The sequence below is a fragment of the Macrobrachium rosenbergii genome, chromosome 52 (genome assembly GCF_040412425.1).
Source record: "Macrobrachium rosenbergii isolate ZJJX-2024 chromosome 52, ASM4041242v1, whole genome shotgun sequence".
Classification (NCBI taxonomy): domain Eukaryota; kingdom Metazoa; phylum Arthropoda; class Malacostraca; order Decapoda; family Palaemonidae; genus Macrobrachium; species Macrobrachium rosenbergii.
Window position 1 is genome coordinate 13,439,421 of NC_089792.1, and position 19,835 is coordinate 13,459,255.

A 19,835-nucleotide genomic window follows, 5' to 3' on the forward strand; every position below is an offset into this window, starting at 1 on the left:
ACTGATGTGATTGTTGATTAAATAGTACATTGCATATGTTTTTCAACCATATGACATGTGTTTTATATAACTTTCCTTTGAAGCCATGATAAATTGAGTAATACCTCGAAATTCAGGTCAGTTTATTTACCTTTACTATGTAAAGCTAAATAAACTGACCTATTCATTCTCTTCCCACACCATCTTTCCTGCTACTGATACAAGCGGAAAGCCCGCGCCTTGAGGCATAAGGGCAACAAGTTGAAAAAAGCCATGACAGGATTTGTGCGACTCATCACTGGGCCTAAATGGCTTACGGAGAATAATAGTCATCCAGAGTCTTCTTTGTCACTCACCTTAGTGATGCCATTTTTACTTTTGCATTTAATTTCTTTTGCCAGATATGCAAAATATGTCATACTGAACTCAATTTAAAATAAGGCTTAAGTGAAAATTGTATAAATTTGTGTTAATTTTATTCAGTTCTCAAGTTTGAGCAGTAATAAAAAAAATTAAAAAAAAGAGATCAGTGTACGGATCTTCCATCATGATCGGAAAAAACATAGTTCAGTTGCTAAGAGAAACATCTGGCCATCGTGTGGTTCCAAATGATCCAGTTGTTCTCTTTTAGCCAAAGAGGCCTCCGTAGCCTCCGTAACCACCGTAACCACCGTATCCTCCGTAACCACCGAAGCCTCCGAGGCCTCCGAATCCTCCGTAGCCACCACCAAAACCGAAGTGCCGCCTGTGGGGATTGGCTTCGGCTTCAGCTTCAGGGTCAGGGAAAGGATACGCCATGCATAATCCCAAGAAGACGCACAGGACGAGGAGAGACAAAGTCTGTCGGCGGAGGAGAAAATAAAAGATTCATAGAACTGGAGCATAGTTATTTTCGCAAGGCCTTATCATATATAATGCGATAAACTCCTATAATGGGAAGGAGAAATAAAGGGGGTTGTTTACAAATAAAGTAGTTCTTTTAAAAGCATTATGTATATATATATATATTATATATATATATATATATATATATATATATATATATATATATATATATATATATATATATATATATGTATATATATATATATATTATACATAATATATATATATATATATATATATATATATATATATATATACATATGTATACATATATATGAATGTATATCAGTGAGCGTTAAGATATACAAACAAGTTTCTAGTTTTACATTCAAGTAACTACTTACGCATGTCAGAGCATACATAAGAATTATATATATTATATACAGTATATATATATATATATATATATATATATATATATATATATGTGTGTGTGTGTGTGTGTGTGTGTGTGTGTTTGTGTGTATTAAAAACCAAATGTTATATCATTGGCATTTCTTCACATGTCAATCGAAAATGATGAAAACTATAAGCAAGATTAAGAGGTATTTACTTTAAAATAAAAATGAATAATTATGCAACGAAGGCGAAGCAATAATTTGGGTAAAGATTGCGTCATCATGAAACAGAAATATGAGGTAAACATTTCATAATACACTGATGATAGGAATAACACTAAAACTTAAAAGTACTTACCCTTTTTTAAGTCATGTAATAGTGAATGACTTGATACGTGCAAAATTATTAAAAATTATAATTGGTATGCATGCTTATCACCTGTACTATGCACACGCATATTACATGTAAATAAATATAAAAATGGTAATATAGTATCTTGGGAAGTGGACACAGTTTGTGCTGAAGGCATTAAAATCATAGCACTGTAAAACTCAGTCCTCTTTTGCCATTATGATATACGTGAGGGCAATACCTTTAACTATGAATGTATATAGAGATATACATGCACATCACACATAACGCACACACACATACATACACTCACATACACACATTATATATATATATATATATATATATATATATATATATATATATATATATATATATATATATATATGTATATGTATATATGTATATAATGTGTTTATGTTTGATAAAGACTTAGTGTAACTGCGTGTTCATTATCTATCTCTGAGGGTGGATTTATTCGAATCTCTTTTCCAGAGATTTTGTGAAAAATCATGTTAGGATTTAGCGTGATAATTGAAATTGAAAAGATAAAGATAAACTCTAAACAACAAACACGTTTGACATGCAAATATGAATTGTGTTTTTGTACTTGTTTATAATGTGATTTACAATATTCATATATAATTTATATTGACCTTTCTGCATCAACATAAAGAGAACTTGAATGAACCAAGAGAACTTCTAATATAAAGCAAATAGTTTTACCTAAATTTAATGAACCCTTAATGGGAATGCTTACGTTACGTCAAGTTAAGAAAGAACCCAAGATCTCTAATCTTTGTCTGTATCAAAAGGAACACCAACTTTGTAGTTTATCCCTGTCCATGATTACACGTAAATTAAATAATCATAACCGTAACTGCTCAGCAATGCTTACCGGTATTGACAATCTTCTAAAAACCAGAATCAGAAATAACAAATAATTTACTAAAGAATTTTACTCACTATTTTACGAAAATCAATCGGAATAATGGCTATAATCTGAATGACTTTGACTGTATTTAGATTGAGTAAATTTCTTAGTACTAAAATCTTCAACGCAAGACTGGGATTTTTTAAATTTACATTCAAGAGATGTTGGTTCGTTATCAGTCTCTCAAGACAGGTAATGATTAAGGAGAATCAGGCTGACAGAGCAAGTACCTAAGAATATACAGTTTTAAAACAAAGTTTGTATAGCAATACTTACTCCCCAGTCTTCGCACAATTAACACATTCAGAAACTACAATGGTACTCACCACCTTCATGGCGAATGCAATCAGGAACGCTGGATTTGACAAAGCGGTCGGAACTTCTCTTGAAGTTGAAGTGACGGTTTCAAGTGAGGCCTCTTTGCTTAGTTCCTCTTATATATACAGCGATCCAGAGAGGGAGAGTTAGAGGGAGGGACAGGCCACACAAGTAAGGAGGGACAATGATGGAGGTAGTACACAATTGGGAGGAGGGGCAGGAAGAAACTGCGTTACCAAGATCGACTTCTTAGAAAAAAAAGCGGACGAGTCTTTTTATTCAGTTCCATTAGTGAGTCACCGACTCGCTCTTAATACTCTGATCTTTGCTGTTCAACGACAGTAATTATCCCGAGTTTGCAAGCGAAAAGGAGGAGCTTAAGTGTTTATAAAAACATTTATAAATGGGTGATAATGAAACTCTTCCGAGGGTCCAATTTCTGTGGCCACTGAAAATTTTGTGCCCGTCTAAAACCTGAGCGGGGAAAACCTGGGTATCTACTCTGGGCATACGACCTTCCACTCCCAACTCCCCTCACACCCGCGCTATACATATCCCGGGGGTTTTTCTTGAATTTTTGGCGCTGTCATTGTTTGAACCATTTTGCTTAGCGTTTTACGATCCCCAGAGTCTGATTCTAGACCTAGAACTGGAAATATTCAGTTCACGTCTATATTACCCCAATATAACTATGCAAGAGAGCATTGCTGTTGTTACTAATGGAGAAAGCACTAGAATGCAACGCTTACTTATTTTGTTCTCGATGAAAGCTGCAACATTACCTTTTTGTCCTGTCATCGTCATCATAATCATGGAGCCATCTTTCATATGTGGCTTAACGCAAATGGTGTACCACCATAGCAGCAGCTGTTAATTTTTCGATCAAAGTGAAATAAAAATAACTTATTCAGATCATTAAAAACAAAGTAAGATTTTACCCTACGCAACAAAATCCTACATAACTATTTTCAAAATCATCAGTCACCTATAGCAAAAAAAAAAAAAAATTAAAAAAGCAATTCAATTGTCATTAACCTACTTGACACAGAGAGCTGACATGATACAAAAATATGAAAAAGGGGCGAGAAAGAACATAAGCGGTTGTTACTGGAATCCTGTAGGTCAACAGCCACTGAAGGAGGAACCTCGTTGGAGAGAAGAGCCCATGAAAGAAAAACTATAAATAAGGAACTGGAAAAATCTAGCAAGGACCAAAATAGAGCAATCCGATGTTATCCAGCCGAAAATTTGCTCATTACGACTCCATTACGATACAATTACGACCAAATCACCACCAATCGTAACCACGATGCCAAGTTTTTTGACATGCGCCAAGTGATAGCAGTTCTGCAACACCACCTAACACATGGCAGTCGAGTCACAACAACTCTTATTTGTCGCCATGTCATTGTGCAAGGCGCAACACTGACACAATGACGTCGCGACTGACGCAATGGCATCGCCATCTGATTACGCAAGTCGTAACTGGCTCAAACCCACGGGCTACCTCCTTCCACTGCTCTGTGGTGCTGGGTACCTGCATGATCTCATCTCCATAAAAAGCCACAATGGCCCTACAAGTCTCAGGCACATATTGCGGATCATGTTGGAAACAACTCGGGATTGGTAGGACAGGCTCCTATAAGATTCTCCAGTTGCAAGGTAATGTAGGGTAATTGCAACACACACGCCTGGCTCAATGGGTCTTATCCAGAATGTGAGGGTCTTCTTTATGTAGGTGTAGGTGTGGCACATTCCACAATTTCGTTGAAAAGTTCCTCCATAATCCTGGTAAAATTCCGGTACAGTCCTGGATTTTCAGCTGCCAATTCTTGCATCAAGTTGTCATAGTATCCTTTCTCCTGTCCTCATTGTTATTAGGGCCTTTTTTTGCTTCTTGCATTTTCGTTCCTCCAGGCACATTAATATTCTTAACTGCGACATGGCATCGTAATAATCCACAATGCATTGTACTAATTCAGGATCATGTAGGTTCTCAGGTATGAGGTTCAGCAAATCCATATCCTCCATGTTCTTGCTCTATCTGCGACTGCAACGAGAATGATTGGTGATGAGTTCACCTGGCACTTATATATGGTGGCATCCATGTTCACGACACAGTTACGATGCCGTTGCGTATGTCGACAAGTGATGTAACTACATCACGATTGAATCGCTAAGCATCGCCATGCCTTTACGCACTGTCACAACTGCCAAATTTGGCGACATGTGCGTTCGACTAAGTACATGCGTAATCTTATCTCAACGTGCTAAATGCTGTCGCTGTGGTTAATTGCGTATGACACTATGGTGTCTTTTTTTTTTTTTTGCGACCCAAGGACCGCGACTGATGCCGATGATCTCCAAAACCAGCAGTTACGTCATGCACAGTCTTGAGTCGCCAATGTGTGAGTCTGGCTTTACTGGTTCATTTAACTAACACTGAAGGATTGGAGTCTTATTTCAGATGCGTTTTAGCTTCCCGAACGGTCTAGCCAGGTGAAGCATGAAAACGCGAAACCGAGAGAGAGAGAGAGAGAGAGAGAAATTTTTCTTTTAATTACATTTCCATTCTTATTTTTTCTAACTGAATTACTCTCATGATAATTTTTTTTTATTCAGAATGTCCATAAGAGGCTGTACTTTTGCAAACTTATCCTCATTGCAGAGTAGTGTGTCATCAGCAGCATGAAAGTGCTTCATGATTTCTTCAGATCAGCAAATTTTGGATATCTAATTCAGCTGACCGGTACAATCTGCATCTGGCCACCGAACTGTATCCAGAAAGCAGTAATATTCCAACGACCAACTTCATCTCATTCCATAATAAAGAAAACGTGGTGTTACCAGACTGAGATACATATGTACAGTTTGAATGGTTAAATGTTCTATGGTAACAGAATCTAGGAAAAGCTCAAATATTTGTTGATGTACGAGCTACATCATTAATAGAGGGCTGATGTTAAAACTGATGAGGTTTTATCTCTTCTTGTTGAATACCCTCGGCAAACTGTTGCCTCACTTGACTTCATTACTTGGACTTCAGGTTCAGGTTGTGATAGAGTATTTTTGCCTATGAAAACTTGAGGAACCAACTGATTTTCAGGAAGGTTAGACGGATGAACTATATGTCCATCTCCAGAATCTTCGTCGGTTACTCCATCGTCCTCTGGAGGAGAAATGAATACATTCACCGCTTTCTTTTTTTCAATATTCTAATGCTTCCACTAAAGTAAGCACCTAATATATATATATATATATATATATATATATATATATATATATATATATATATATATATATATATATATATATATGTGTGTGTGTGTGTGTGTGTGTGTGTGTGTGTGTATGACTAAAATATTTTCTGTTAAAGCAAAATTCCAGCTAATAAAAGTAGCCCATAAAAACACCAAAAGGGTAGAATTTATAGTGTTATATTTCGAAGACAACTGTCTTCCTCGACAGACAGGTAACGGATTAGGAAGTAGAAAACAGTACTATTTATGCAGTTGAAGGAAAGTTCCAGTACTCAGCCGCTATGTTCCTCCTGTTGACAGCTTCTTAATCTTTTTATAAACTGGTTGGAAGAAGATTTTATCAATCAGATATGATTCTGAGAGGTTCATCGCATTTCTTTGCTAAATTGGTGCTGACTCTACATACAATTGCTGCCATATGTTAGAATCAGCACTGTTTAAACAAAGAAATATGATGCACCTCTCAAAAGGAGCCTGGGATTCATATCTGGTTGATAAAATCTTCCTCAAACCAGCGTTTAAGATTAAGAAGAAGCTGTCAACTGGAGTGATGTAGCAGCTGACTTCTGGAAATCTCCATCAACTGTATAAAAAGCACCTTTCTCTACTTCCTAATCATTCCTGTCCATTGAGGAAGACAGTTGTCATCGAAATATATTGCTGTAAATTCTACCCTTTTAGTGTTTTTATGTGTTTTTTATTATATATTATATATATATATATATATATATATATATATATATATATATATATATATATATATATATATATATATATATATATATATATATATATATATATATATATATATATATATATATATATATATATATATATTTTTATTAGATATATATATATATATATATATATATATGCTATATTATTATATATATATATATATACATATATATATATATATATATATATATATATATATATATATATATATATATATATATATATATATATATATATATATATATTAGAGACTTAGTGTGCCCAGTGTTGTATGAGTGTGATATAAACAAATTCAAAACTTTAGAACAGATTTTTCATCGCTTAATATATGAAAACTGACGATTCATATTATGTGAACCAGTGATGTGACTGTCGATTAGACTGAACACTGTATATTTTCTTCAGTCGTGTGACATGAGTTGTACATAACTTTCCTTTGAAGCCATGATGAGTTGAATAAACCTCAAAATCCAAGTCAGTTTATTTATCTTTTACTATGTAATTGTATCAGAAAACGATTGTTCATTCTCTTCCCACAAGACCTTCCTTGCTACTGATACAAGCGGAAAACCCGCACCTCTAGGCATAAGAGCAACGAGTAGAAACAAGCCAAGACAGGTTTTGTTGCGGCGACTCATCACTGGGCAATAATGCCTAAGTAGAATTAGTCATTTAGAGTCTTGTTTGTCATTCACCTTAGTGATGACATTTTTGCTTCTTCTATATTTTCTTTTTTTCGTCAAATGCGCAAAATATGTCGCCATGAACTCAATTTCAAATGATGGTGATGGTAATGAAAAAGAATACAGGGGCTGTGGCGACATCTTAGACATATCAGAGAAGGCTTCAGTGAAAATGGTATAAATTTGTGTTCATTTTATTCAGTTCTTAAGTTAGTACTGCAATGAAACAAAAACGAAAACAAAAACATAAAGAGATCATTGTACGGATCTTCTATCATGATCGGAGACAAACAAAGCTCAATCGCTTCAGAAACATCTGGCCATTGTGTGCTTCGGAACTGCCCTAGTTGTTGTCCTTTGCCCATATAGACGTGACCAAGAGGCGTTCCGTATCCGTTGCCGATTCTATAGCCAGAGACTGGTCCTCTGAGGCCGTATGCGTATCCTGTGTATCCTCCTCCATCGTATCTTCCGGAGCCTCCGTAGCGCTTCCTGTGAGGATCAGCTACGGCTACGGCTTCAGCTTCAGGATCAGGGAAAGGATATGCCAGGCATAATCCCAAGAGAACGCACAGGACGAGGAGAGACAAAGTCTGTCGGAGGAGGAGAAAATTAAAATGACAACATTTGAAGCCTTTGTCTTATATGACGGGATAAACTCTTATGACAGGAACGGGGAGAATGGGATTTTTTTAACAGAGTAGCAACTGCAAAAATGCATAATGATTGTAGAATATATATTTATATATATATAAATATATATATATATATATATATATATATATATATATATATATATATATATATATATATATATATATATATATATATAACACACATCATACATATGTATATTTACATATATTTGTTTATATTTGTACGCACACACACGCACACATCTATATACACACACACATATATATAACATATACATATGTATATATATACTATATTGTTATATTTACACACACAAATATATGTATATATATTATATATATCTGTACATATTAATATGTATGTAGCCTATATACATAGAGATAGATAGAGATACAAATCAATACATTGACAGAGGGATAGAAAGATAGGTATTTACATGGCTTCACGAAATATCACCAGCGGAATATTTTTTTAAAATAGGCAGAATTTTGAGTGTTATTTTTTCCAAATAATTAACTGCTGTTGGATATTTGTTTTGAAGTACTGTAACTATGAGACTGTTAGGACGTAGAAAGGAATTTTTAGTTTTATATACAAATAGTTATTCACATTTAGAGCATATATATATACAGTATATATATATATATATATATATATATATATATATATATATATATATATATATATATATATATATATGGGAGACATGATATATCCACCCTCCTGCAAACCTGCTTATTCGCCCAGGGCAGGAGCAGGGTACATTGGATCAAGAGGGTAGGGGAGACATGACAGGCAGCGCCAGGACCCATATATATATATATATATATATATATATATATATATATATATATATATATATATATATATATATATATATATATATATATATACTGAACCTTCATTGAACTGAATTGAACTGAATCTAGAATTTAGGCAAAGGGCCAAGACTGGGACCTACGAGGTCATTCAGTGATGAAACGGAAATAGACAGTAAAAGGTTTGAAAGGTGTAACAGCAATAAAGCCTCGCAGTTGCACTACGAATCAATTGTTAGAAGAGGGTGGAAAGTAAGATGGAAGAAAGAGAATATGAAAGGAGGTACAGTAAAAGAAACGAAAGGGTTGCAGCTAGGGGCCGAAGGCACACTTCAAAGAACCTTAAGTAATGCCTACAGTGCATCACACGAGGTGCACTGATGGCACTACCCCCTACGAGCTGAACCTTTGTTGGAAATTTAGATGCATTCTATTAAAGAAAGAGCCGTAGATCCATACTACTAGTCTATATCAAATGGAACATCTACAGTGTGTTTATCCCTCATGATTGTGGGTAAGTTAGATGATAATAATAATAACTGGTCAACGATGCTTACCGATATTGACAGTCTTCTAAATTTGGAATCAGAATGAATGGAAATTGATGAAAGAATTGTAATAAATATTTTACGAAAATTTTTGCGAAATCATGGCTTGATGCCTTCGACTGTTTTTGATGTTGAATAATTTCTTTGCATCAACCTTTAATGCTAGGCTTGCATTTCTAAAATTTACATTAACTAAATTTTATTCACAAATAAGTTCGTTATGAGTTTCTAAAGACAGGGAATATCAGGCTACCAGAGCAACTTCTTAAAGAAATACAGTTTTAACAAAATTTGCATGCGAATAAAATTCACACATTCAGAAACTCTAAAGATACTCACCACCTTCATGGCGAATGCAATCTGGAACGCTGGATTTGAACAAGCAGTCGGAACTTCTCTTGAAGTTGAAGCGACGATTTCTAGTGACGCTTCTGTGGTCACTTCCTCTTATATATACAACGAACCAGATAGGGGAGCGACATAGGGAGGGAAGACCCCATACAACTATTGGGGGTCAATGATTAAAAGGGAGGAGAAAAAGAACACAAGCGGTTATTACTGGAATCCCAAAGGTCAACGAACACTGGAAGATGAACCTCCTGGAACAGAAGAATCCAAGAAGGAAGGAAAAATCTAGCGAAGACCAAAATGATTCTTCTTGCGTGACAATGGTAAACCGAATGCTTTGAAAACGGTTGCTGGTTCACTTAGCTAATACTGAAGGGTTTGACTCTTGTTTCAGATGCATGTATGCTTCCCAAATCTTGAGCCAGGTGAAGCATGAAAACGTGAGCTCACGAGAGAAAGACAAAGAGAAAAGAGAGAGAAAGAAAGAATCGTGTTATAATCAATTACATTTCAACTGTTATTTTATTAAACTGAATTTCTCTTTTCATAAAAAAAGACAGAAATCTTTTAGCAAAGTCAAGACTGAAATTTAGGCAAATCCAGTACAGAATGAATTCTGTAGCATTTCATTTATTTATCACAAAGAACTTCATATCATTTGAGCTCACTTTTGCTTGAAAGACTAAAATTTCACAAAATACTTCCCAAAATAAAGAGGCAAAAGTTATCTCCAAAACCCGGTAGATGACTTAAGTACTTTACAAATAATAGGGTAGCATACAATTTACCAAAATTGGTTAATAAATATTGTCTCCAAAATAATACAAGTAAAATATTGGTAAAATGAAGGGTAACATTAGTTTCTTGAGATAAAGAGTGCAAAACACTCCCAAATGATGAAAGGAAAAAATTCTTTATGAGAAATGACTGAAGAAAAATAATTCTCTTGAATGAAAGAATGGCAACGATATTAATGGCAAATTCAGCATAGGCTAGTCCAAAACTCTTTGACCAAAATACTAGCAATGACAGATTACTACAGTGTTATCCGGAAGTTCTGCATGGCAAAATTTCTGTTCAAGATGAAATACTAATAAATTTTCGCATCCCAGAACTGGTTTCATAACCTATAAACTTCGTCCTCGTATAGTTGATATTCGTAAATCTTTGACGAACTATCATTACAGTGTCGTCCACATCCGTCTTACGTGACTACCTCTGCAAATATTTTTCCTGAATTTATACTTCTCCATTTGGCCAATCCGATTAGCAGCAGACGATACAATGCATTGTGCAGATAAAACAACCTGTCTTCTTATCTACTGGTGCAATTGCTGGCCGAGCTTTCGCAGTTCGCTGATATGCAAATTAGTCTGATGCCAGACAATGAGACTGTAACGGCGCAATTGAAAATTATACCCTCAGTTTCAAGGAAAACGCACTCCCTACACAAATGTATAATTTTCTTGAACCCTGTGACAGCAACTGAACAAGTTGCAACATTATTTTTTTCTCGGATACATGTACCATGAGAATGATCTGGGTACTACTGGATTTTTGTAAAATGGTTGTCAGCCGACCCGGGAAATCTTTGGAGACATTGGGCGTTATTTCAATAAATATAAAAATTACAGAAATAAGGAAACAATAGTGTAGTTTTTAGGAAAAATAAAGATAGTAAAAATTAGCTTTTATTAGTACTATAACTACTTTCGTGTACTGAAGCTACACTTTTTTTCATCTCCATTTGTTCTCATACGGTTTCAGATTTCGATGTATGTTATGCACATAATCAAAATCCATCATTCGCAATAAAGCTTACAATATATCTCGACTTCTCGTTTTACTTTCCTTAAATGATTTCCAGCAGAAATGAGACTTTCCAACTTGTAACATCTAGACTGTGGGACTTTTTTTGTACGGAGCGTTGCCGTAACTAATTAATAAATCTAAACATGTTCGAAAATATAGCATTGGAACAGGACTTATAGTTATTTCCTTCAGTGCAACCCGGAAACGCCTGAGAAATGCTAAAGGCTTCCGCATGCTCTTCTCTCTCTTCACTCTGCAACGCACTAGGAACATTTGTAGACCATCCGGAAATGCTTCGGGTACGATACGCGAGCCGTTACGAAGACTGAATGGACTACAGTAAGCCCTGTAAGATTTACGTGTAAATTCGACGACTCCTAACCCTAAGACAAACCTAAAAATAGATACTCGGTTAGGGTTAGAGATAACCTCGAAGTTCCTTAACCCTAAAAGAGCCTAAAAATAGTCACCCGGCCTCCACTTCTTCAGCTGGCGATTAAGAAAGAAAGGATCAGCGGCTTGACCGTGCGTCAGGGTTATCACATATCACAGACCAAGGTACCGCCCCAGACGTTTAGTTCATTATTAACTCGGATGATGTTTTTCCTATGGTAAAAATAATAGACTATATATGTTTTATCATCTTCCGTCTGAGGAACACATAACTGAACTTCATTGTGGATATTTGCACGGATGTACAGATTATATATAAGATACTTAGATACATACATATTTGTGTGTGCGTGTGTTTATGTATAATATATGTGTATATACTTTATTTTTAACTATTCAGACTATGAACTGTCGAGAAGGGAAGAGTTTTTATTATCTTCCGGTTTTGACTTTGTTTACCCTGTTTTAAACCTTCTTTCCATCAGTTGGTTCTTTGGAACTACTAATTTCCAGATTGTCGAGTTCCAACCTTATGACTAGTATCGAAGTGTTCAGAGCGCAGCTGGCCCATGACACATATAACAACCTGACAACTAGTTGGACATCTTGTTTTAATAAGAAAGTCTTGAATATTCTGAACCTATTGAGTAAAGAGGAAAACATTATTATTACGAGACCGATAAAGGCAGAGGTGTGGTATTACCTAATAAAAATTAATATATTCACAAAGTAAAAAACATTTTAAATGATAATACTAAGTTTAAATATCTGGGTAAAACTGAATTTTCTATTTTTAAAAATGAAGACAAATTTAACTGGCATTTTTAGATATTGAGGTTTCACATAACATTGAAAGGTTTTTTACATCTGTTTTTTTAGGAAAAAGGGCATTTACCGGCTTAGGTACTCATTTTTATAGTTGTTGTTTTAATTTTAAATTAAATTCTCTTAATACCCTCTTCCACAGGGCGTTGCACCTCACTATTTACTGCAAAATCACTTGACAAGGCCCCATCAGCCTTACCTTTGCATCTTCTTCATTAGTGGATAATTTATATTAACTCTACACATTTCACGAGAAAACCATAGTGACGCAAGCCCTTTCCTAGTATTGGTCTTTGGACGCTGTCAGATGCTTTCTCGCAATAAACAAAAACCAGCAGAAAGGGATCTTTAAATGCTATAAAAAGTTGCACAATGTTTGATCTGCGCAACTCCTGCCTTTTCTAAGAAAGACCAATTGGGAATACTGTATTTCCTCTTTGAATTGAGCATACCTGTACCAGGTAAGTATGGAATTAGAAATTTTAAACTACTGGGAATATGTAGAAACCGTAAAAAAAAAATCTAGAATAATCGACTTGATAAAATGTGAAAACGAAATATTTTGGTACATGAAAGTTTTTCGTTCACGATGAATGATAAGTTTTTATGATGTTTCCAGAATGATTTGGAAGCAGCGATAAACACTAATGTAAAATGAAGCACAGATACAAAGACACTCACGAATACTCTCTGTAAGCATACATTTCATACATTTTACTGAATTTTTAATAATAACCATAAAGGAGCTTGACCTGTATGTCCCAGACATTATATACCGTGTAAAAAATAACCTGCCTTACAGCATCAAAGATAAAAACACACTGAAAGTAAAGAACGTCAGGAGTACAAAGAACGACAGAAAATTTAGGCTACAAACAACGGGACAGCAGAGGAATGGTTGTTTAGAGTCGGAACTCGTAATTTGATGTTTAACGTTTCCAGAATCAACAGTTCGTTGAGTACCTTTGTTTGGCCAAAAATTTTAAAATCTTCATATTTGACGGTACTTTTACATTTAATAATGTGATTCCTTATATAAGAAGTTTCTGCGTTAGATAGCTTACAACCAGTTCTATAACTAACGCCCCGATGAGAATCGGCCCTGACCCTGAGAAGACGCCGGGTAGATCCAATACATTTTCCCCACATTACATCTGGGACAAGAGCATTCATAAACGGCGCTCGACGTCATCAAAGGGCTGAGCCGATCTTCAAACTTGAAGAGCGAGCCAATGGTCTTAGGATTCTTAGGCGTAAGCTTTAGATTTATGGCTCCAAAATGTTTGTGTACGTTCTTAGTCAAATCTTTTCGAAAATTATCGTTTAATAGATACGGGAAACTGGCATGCAGAGGGAGCTTGGGGACCTTAAAACTCATAGGCTGTTCAGAAAACTTTTTATTGAGTAGTTTGTTTAACATTTTGTAGATCCTAGAAGGAAAGCAGTTATTAGATTTGACTGTTGATTAACTAGAACATTGTATAATTTTTTCAATCATATAACGTGTTACACATAATTTTCCTTTGAAACCATCATAAATTGAATAATACCTCAAAATTCAAGTCAGTTTATTTAGCTTTTACTACGTAATTGTATCAGAAAACGAATGTTCAATCTCTTCCCACAAGACCTTTCTTGCTATTGATACAAGGGGAAAGCCCGACAGGATTTGTTGCGGTGACGCATCACTGGAATAAATGGCTTGAGGAGAATTAGTCATCCAGAGTTCTTGTTTGCCACCCACCTTAGTGATGGAATTTTTGCTTCTTCTATATTTTCTTTCTTTCGTCAAATAGGCAAAATATGTCACCATGAACTCAATTTCAAATAATGGTGATGGTAATGATAGAGAATACAGGGGCTGTGGCGACATCTCAGATATATCAGAGAAGGCTTAAGTGAAAATGGTATAAATTTGTGTTCATTTTATTCAATTCTTAAGTTAGTACAGCAATGAAACAAAAACGAAAACAAAAACATAAAGAGATCATTGTACGGATCTTCTATCATGATCGGAGACAAACAAAGCTCAATCGCTAAGAGAAACATCTGGCCATTGTGTGCTTCGAACTGCCCTAGTTGTTGTCCTTTAGCCCATATAGACGTGACCAAGAGGCGTTCCGTATCCGTTGCCGATTCTATAGCCAGAGACTGGTCCTCTGAGGCCGTATGCGTATCCTGTGTATCCTCCTCCATCGTATCTTCCGGAGCCTCCATAGCCTCCGTAGCGCTTCCTGTGAGGATCAGCTTCGGCTACGGCTTCAGCTTCAGGATTCGGGAAAGGATATGCCAGGCATAATCCCAAGAGAACGCACAGGACGAGGAGAGACAAAATCTGTCGGCGGAGGAGAATATTAAAATGACATTTGAAGCCTGTCTTATATGATGGATAAACGCTCATGATCGGAAAGGGGAGAAAGGGATTTTTAAATAGAGTAGTAGCTGCAAAATGTATAATAATCGTAGTATATATATATATATATATATATATATATATATATATATATATATATATATATATATATATATATATATATATATATATATATATATATATTATATATATATAAGGAAGGATGATTTCTTTCTAATAGATCTAGTATTTCATAGCAGCATTATTTATTCATCTCAGTAACAGTGCATATTATTAATCAGAAGTTATATCATCTACCGAAATAACGAATAATGCAAGCTAAATCAGAGAAAATCTTTAACAAAAAGATAGATTTAAGTCTACTGTCAGAAATAACAAGATATCTTAAAAGAGACGATATCGCTGAGGAACGTTCAGCGAGTTGAATAAAGCGATTCTCAAACCTATTGAAACTGGGAAAAATTAGACCTTTCCTCGTCCATATAATCAAGAACTTGAATGAATATGTAATACGCTTTAAGTTCAGTCACAAGCAATTACCCAAAGAGATTAGCGTCTAGCCTTTACAGAAGCGTCTTTTGTGGTTTAAATAATTGCATACTACTTCCAAATTGTGATGCGAAGGTGATCACTATGGCTTCTGATAATCTGCACGTCAGTTTTACTCTAATTTACTGAAACCTTAATGGAATCTGAAGAACTGTTAATTTCCAGGTTGATGTCAGCAGCTCAACATGGATTCAAATATTCTGCGTATCTGGTTTACCTTAAGTTACAGAACCTTTATTGACTTGAATTGAATTGAATATAGAATTTAGACCAAATGCCAAGCACTGGGACCTATGAGGGCATTCAGCGATGAAACGGAAATAGGCAGTAAAAGGTTTGAAAGGTGTAACATCAGTAAAACATCGCAGTTGCACTAGGAAACAATTGATGGAAGAGGGTGGAAAGTAAGATGGAGAATATGAAAGGAGGTACAGTAAAAGAAACGAAAGGGTTGCAGCTAGGGGCCGAAGGCACGCTTCAAAGACCTTAAGTAATGTCTACAGTGCACCGCACGAGGTGCACTGATGGCACTACCCCCTACGGGCTGAACCTTTATTGGAAATTTAGATGCATTCTATAAAAGAAAGAGCAGTAGATCCATACTACTAGTCTATATCAAATGGAACATCTACAGTGTATGCTTATCCCTCTCATGATTGTGGGTAAGTTAGATGATAATAATAGTAACTGGTCAACGATGTTTACCGATAATGACAGTCTTCTAAATTTGGAATCAGAATGAATGGAAGTTGATGAAAGAATTGTACCAAATATTTTACGAAAATTTTTGCGAAATCGTGGCTTGATGCCTTCGACGGTTTTTGATGTTGAATAATTTCTTTGCGTCAACCTTTAATGCTAGGCTTGCATTTCTAAAATTTATAATAACTAGATTTGATTCACCAATAAGTTCGTTATGAGTTTCTAAAGACAGGGAATATCAGGCTACCAGAGGAACTACCTAAAGAAATACAGTTTTAACTAAATTTGCATACGAATAAAATTCACACATTCAGAAACTCTAAAGATACTCACCACCTTCATGGCGAATGCAATCTGGAACGCTGGATTTGAACAAGCAGTCGGAACTTCTCTTGAAGTTGAAGCGACGATTTCAAGTGACGCTTCTGTGGTCACTTCCTCTTATATATACAACGAACCAGATAGGGGAGCGACAGAGGGAGGGAAGGCCCCATACAACTATTGGGGGTCAATCATGAAAAAGGAGGAGAGAAAGAATATAAGCGGTTATTACTGGAATCCCGAAGGTCAACGAACACTGGAAGATAAACCTCCTGGAAAAGAAGAATCCACGAAGGAAGGAAAAATCTAGCGAAGACCAAAATAATGCTTCTTGCATTGGTAAACCGAATGCTTTGAAAACGGTTGCTGGTTCACTTAGCTACTACTGAAGGGTTTGAATCTTGTTTCAGATGCATTTATCCTTCCCGAAATCTCGAGCTCGCGAGAGAGAGAGAGAGAGAGAGAGAGAGAGAGAGAGAGAGAGAGAGAGAGAGAGAGAGAGAGAGAGAGAGAGAAAGAATCGTGTTATATTATTAAACTGAATTTCTCTTTTCATAAAAAAGAAACAGAAACCTTTTAATAAAATCAAGACTGTAATTTGGACAAATCCGGTAGAGAATGAATTCCGCAGCATTCCATTTACATATCACAAATAACTTCATATCATTTGATTTCACGTTTGCTTGGAAGACTTAAATTTCAAAAAAATATTTCCCAAAATAAAGAGGCAAAACTTTTCTCCAAAAACCGGTAGGTGTCTTAAATGTTTTACAAATAATATTGCGGTGTAACAATTTACCAAAATTGGTTAATAAATATTTTCTCCAAAATAATGCTAGTAAAATAGTGGGCAAAAATGAATGGTTACATTACTTTCTTGAGACAAAAAGTGCAAAACACTCCCAAATAATGAAGGGGAAAAATGCTTACGAGAAAAGGTAGAGGAAACATATTATTTTCTTGAATGAAAGAATGACAAAAATATTGAAGGCAAATTCAGCGCAGTCCAAAATGTTAGCAATGAAAGATGACTAAAATACTCCCCACAAGTCCTGCATGGCAAAAATTCTGTTTGAGATGAAGGGTTAATAAATTTTTGCATCCCAAATCTAGTTTCATAACCTACAACCTTCGTCATCGTATAGTTGATAATTCTTAAACACTGGATGAAATATTAGTGTCGTACATCCATCTTACGTGAATATCTCTGCAACTATTTTCCTGAATTTATACTCCTCCATTTGGCCAATCCGATCACCAACATAACAAAAAATGAATGGTGCAGATAAAACAACCTGGACTCTTATCTGTTTCTGCAATTGCTGGCTGAGTTTTCGAAGCATTCAAATTAGTCTGATGTCAGACAATAAGAATTATACCGCCAGCTTCTAGGAAAACACAGTTCCTAAAGAAATGCACCATTTTCTTGAACCCAGTTAAGGGTAACTGAAAGTGTGCAACATTATTTTTCCTCGTATATACGTACTATATGAGAATGAACTGTGTATTCATGGATTTTTGTAAAATGATTGTCAGCTGACTAGGGAATACTGACGTCAGGTTAAGCGCTTTGGAGACACTGTTCGTTATTTCATGCTAGATGAAAGTTACAGCAATAACGAAAAAATAGTGTAGTTTTTAGGCAAAATGAAAAAAAAATTAGCTTTTATTAGAACTATAATTACCTTCGTGTACTGAGGCTACACTTTTTTTAATTTTCATTTGTTCTCCTTCGGTTTCACTTTTCGATGTATATTACGCATATAATCAAAATCCATCATTCACAATAAAGCCCAGAGTATATTTCCCCTTCTGTTTTTACTTCCTACAGTCTTCCTGTCCCCGTCTGTGTGTCTTCCAGCAGAAATGGGACTTCTGACCTTGTTACAGATTTACAGTGGAGACGTTTTCGTCAAGGAACTTTATACAACGGTGAATGAGGACTAATAAGTATTTTTCCCCTCGGTACAATCCGGAAACTCCTGAATCAATGCAAAAGCTTCCGCATACTTTGTTGCTCTGTCTGGGAAAATCCATACACCATCCGGAAATGCTTCGGGTACATAACACGTGCCGTTACGTAGACTGAATGGGCTTTGGTAAGTCCTGCGAGGTTTACGTGTCAACCCGACCACCGTTAACCCTACGACAATCCTAAAAATAGATCCTCAGTTAGGGTTACAGACAACCTCGACGTTCCTTAAGCCTAAACGAGCCTAAGAATAGTCACTCGGCCGCCACGTCTTCAGCGGGCAGTTGAGAAAGGAAGCATCGGCGCCTTGACCGTGCGTCAGGGTTATCAAAGACAAAGGTCTCGCCCCAGACGTCCTACAGAGAGAAGGACGACTGCTCTGGTCGATTATATATTAAAATGCCTTTATCCTTTACTTGCTTTGAGGAGAAATTTCCAAATGCTTGTAGGGGCGTGTGTAGTTCACTTTTTACTTGGATAATGTTTTTGCTACGTTTAGAGTATGGTAAAAATAGTAGACTATCATCTTGCGTCTGAGTAATACACTGAACTTCACTGTATATATTTACAAGGATGTACAGTATAGGTATATGTATACACTATATATACAAGATGTAGATATATATGTATATATATACACATATATCTTATATATATATGTATATAGATGTTTGTATACATATATACAGTATATATATATATATATATATATATATATATATATATATATATATATATAAAGATAGATAGATATGTGTAAAATACATATGTACTATATATATACTGCTCTCTCTCTCTCTCTCTCTCTCTCTCTCTCTCTCTCTCTCTCTCTCTCGGAAAAGAAGAGAGGGAACTATTTTCCTCACAAGTCGCCTTGGAGATAAAAAGTGGTCCTGCATCGAGTTACCAAGAGACTGAAACTGTCTTACCCTTTAGAGATTACTTTTACTGGGACTCGCAATATCAACAGGACAAGCAAGGTCGGATTTTCTTGGCGTAATATAAGAAAAACAAAAATTTTAACTGGAA

General features: G+C 35.5%; 1 protein-coding gene and 1 long non-coding RNA gene across 2 annotated transcripts; both read right to left on the reverse strand.

Moving 5' to 3' along the window:
• Positions 1-442: 442 nt before the first annotated feature.
• LOC136833696 (uncharacterized) lies at positions 443-4,147 on the reverse strand. Its single transcript, XR_010851567.1, has 2 exons — positions 2,815-4,147; positions 443-819 (listed from the first exon to the last, which is right to left on the reverse strand). It is a non-coding gene; the product is annotated as an uncharacterized lncRNA (long non-coding RNA).
• Positions 4,148-7,665: 3,518 nt separating this feature from the next.
• On the reverse strand, positions 7,666-9,970 carry LOC136833888 (uncharacterized). The gene is made up of 2 exons (XM_067096179.1): positions 9,850-9,970; positions 7,666-8,080 (listed from the first exon to the last, which is right to left on the reverse strand). Exons 1-2 carry the CDS (start codon positions 9,856-9,858, stop codon positions 7,682-7,684), a joined length of 408 nt encoding a protein of 135 aa, XP_066952280.1. The 5' UTR covers positions 9,859-9,970; the 3' UTR covers positions 7,666-7,681.
• Positions 9,971-19,835: the final 9,865 nt, after the last annotated feature.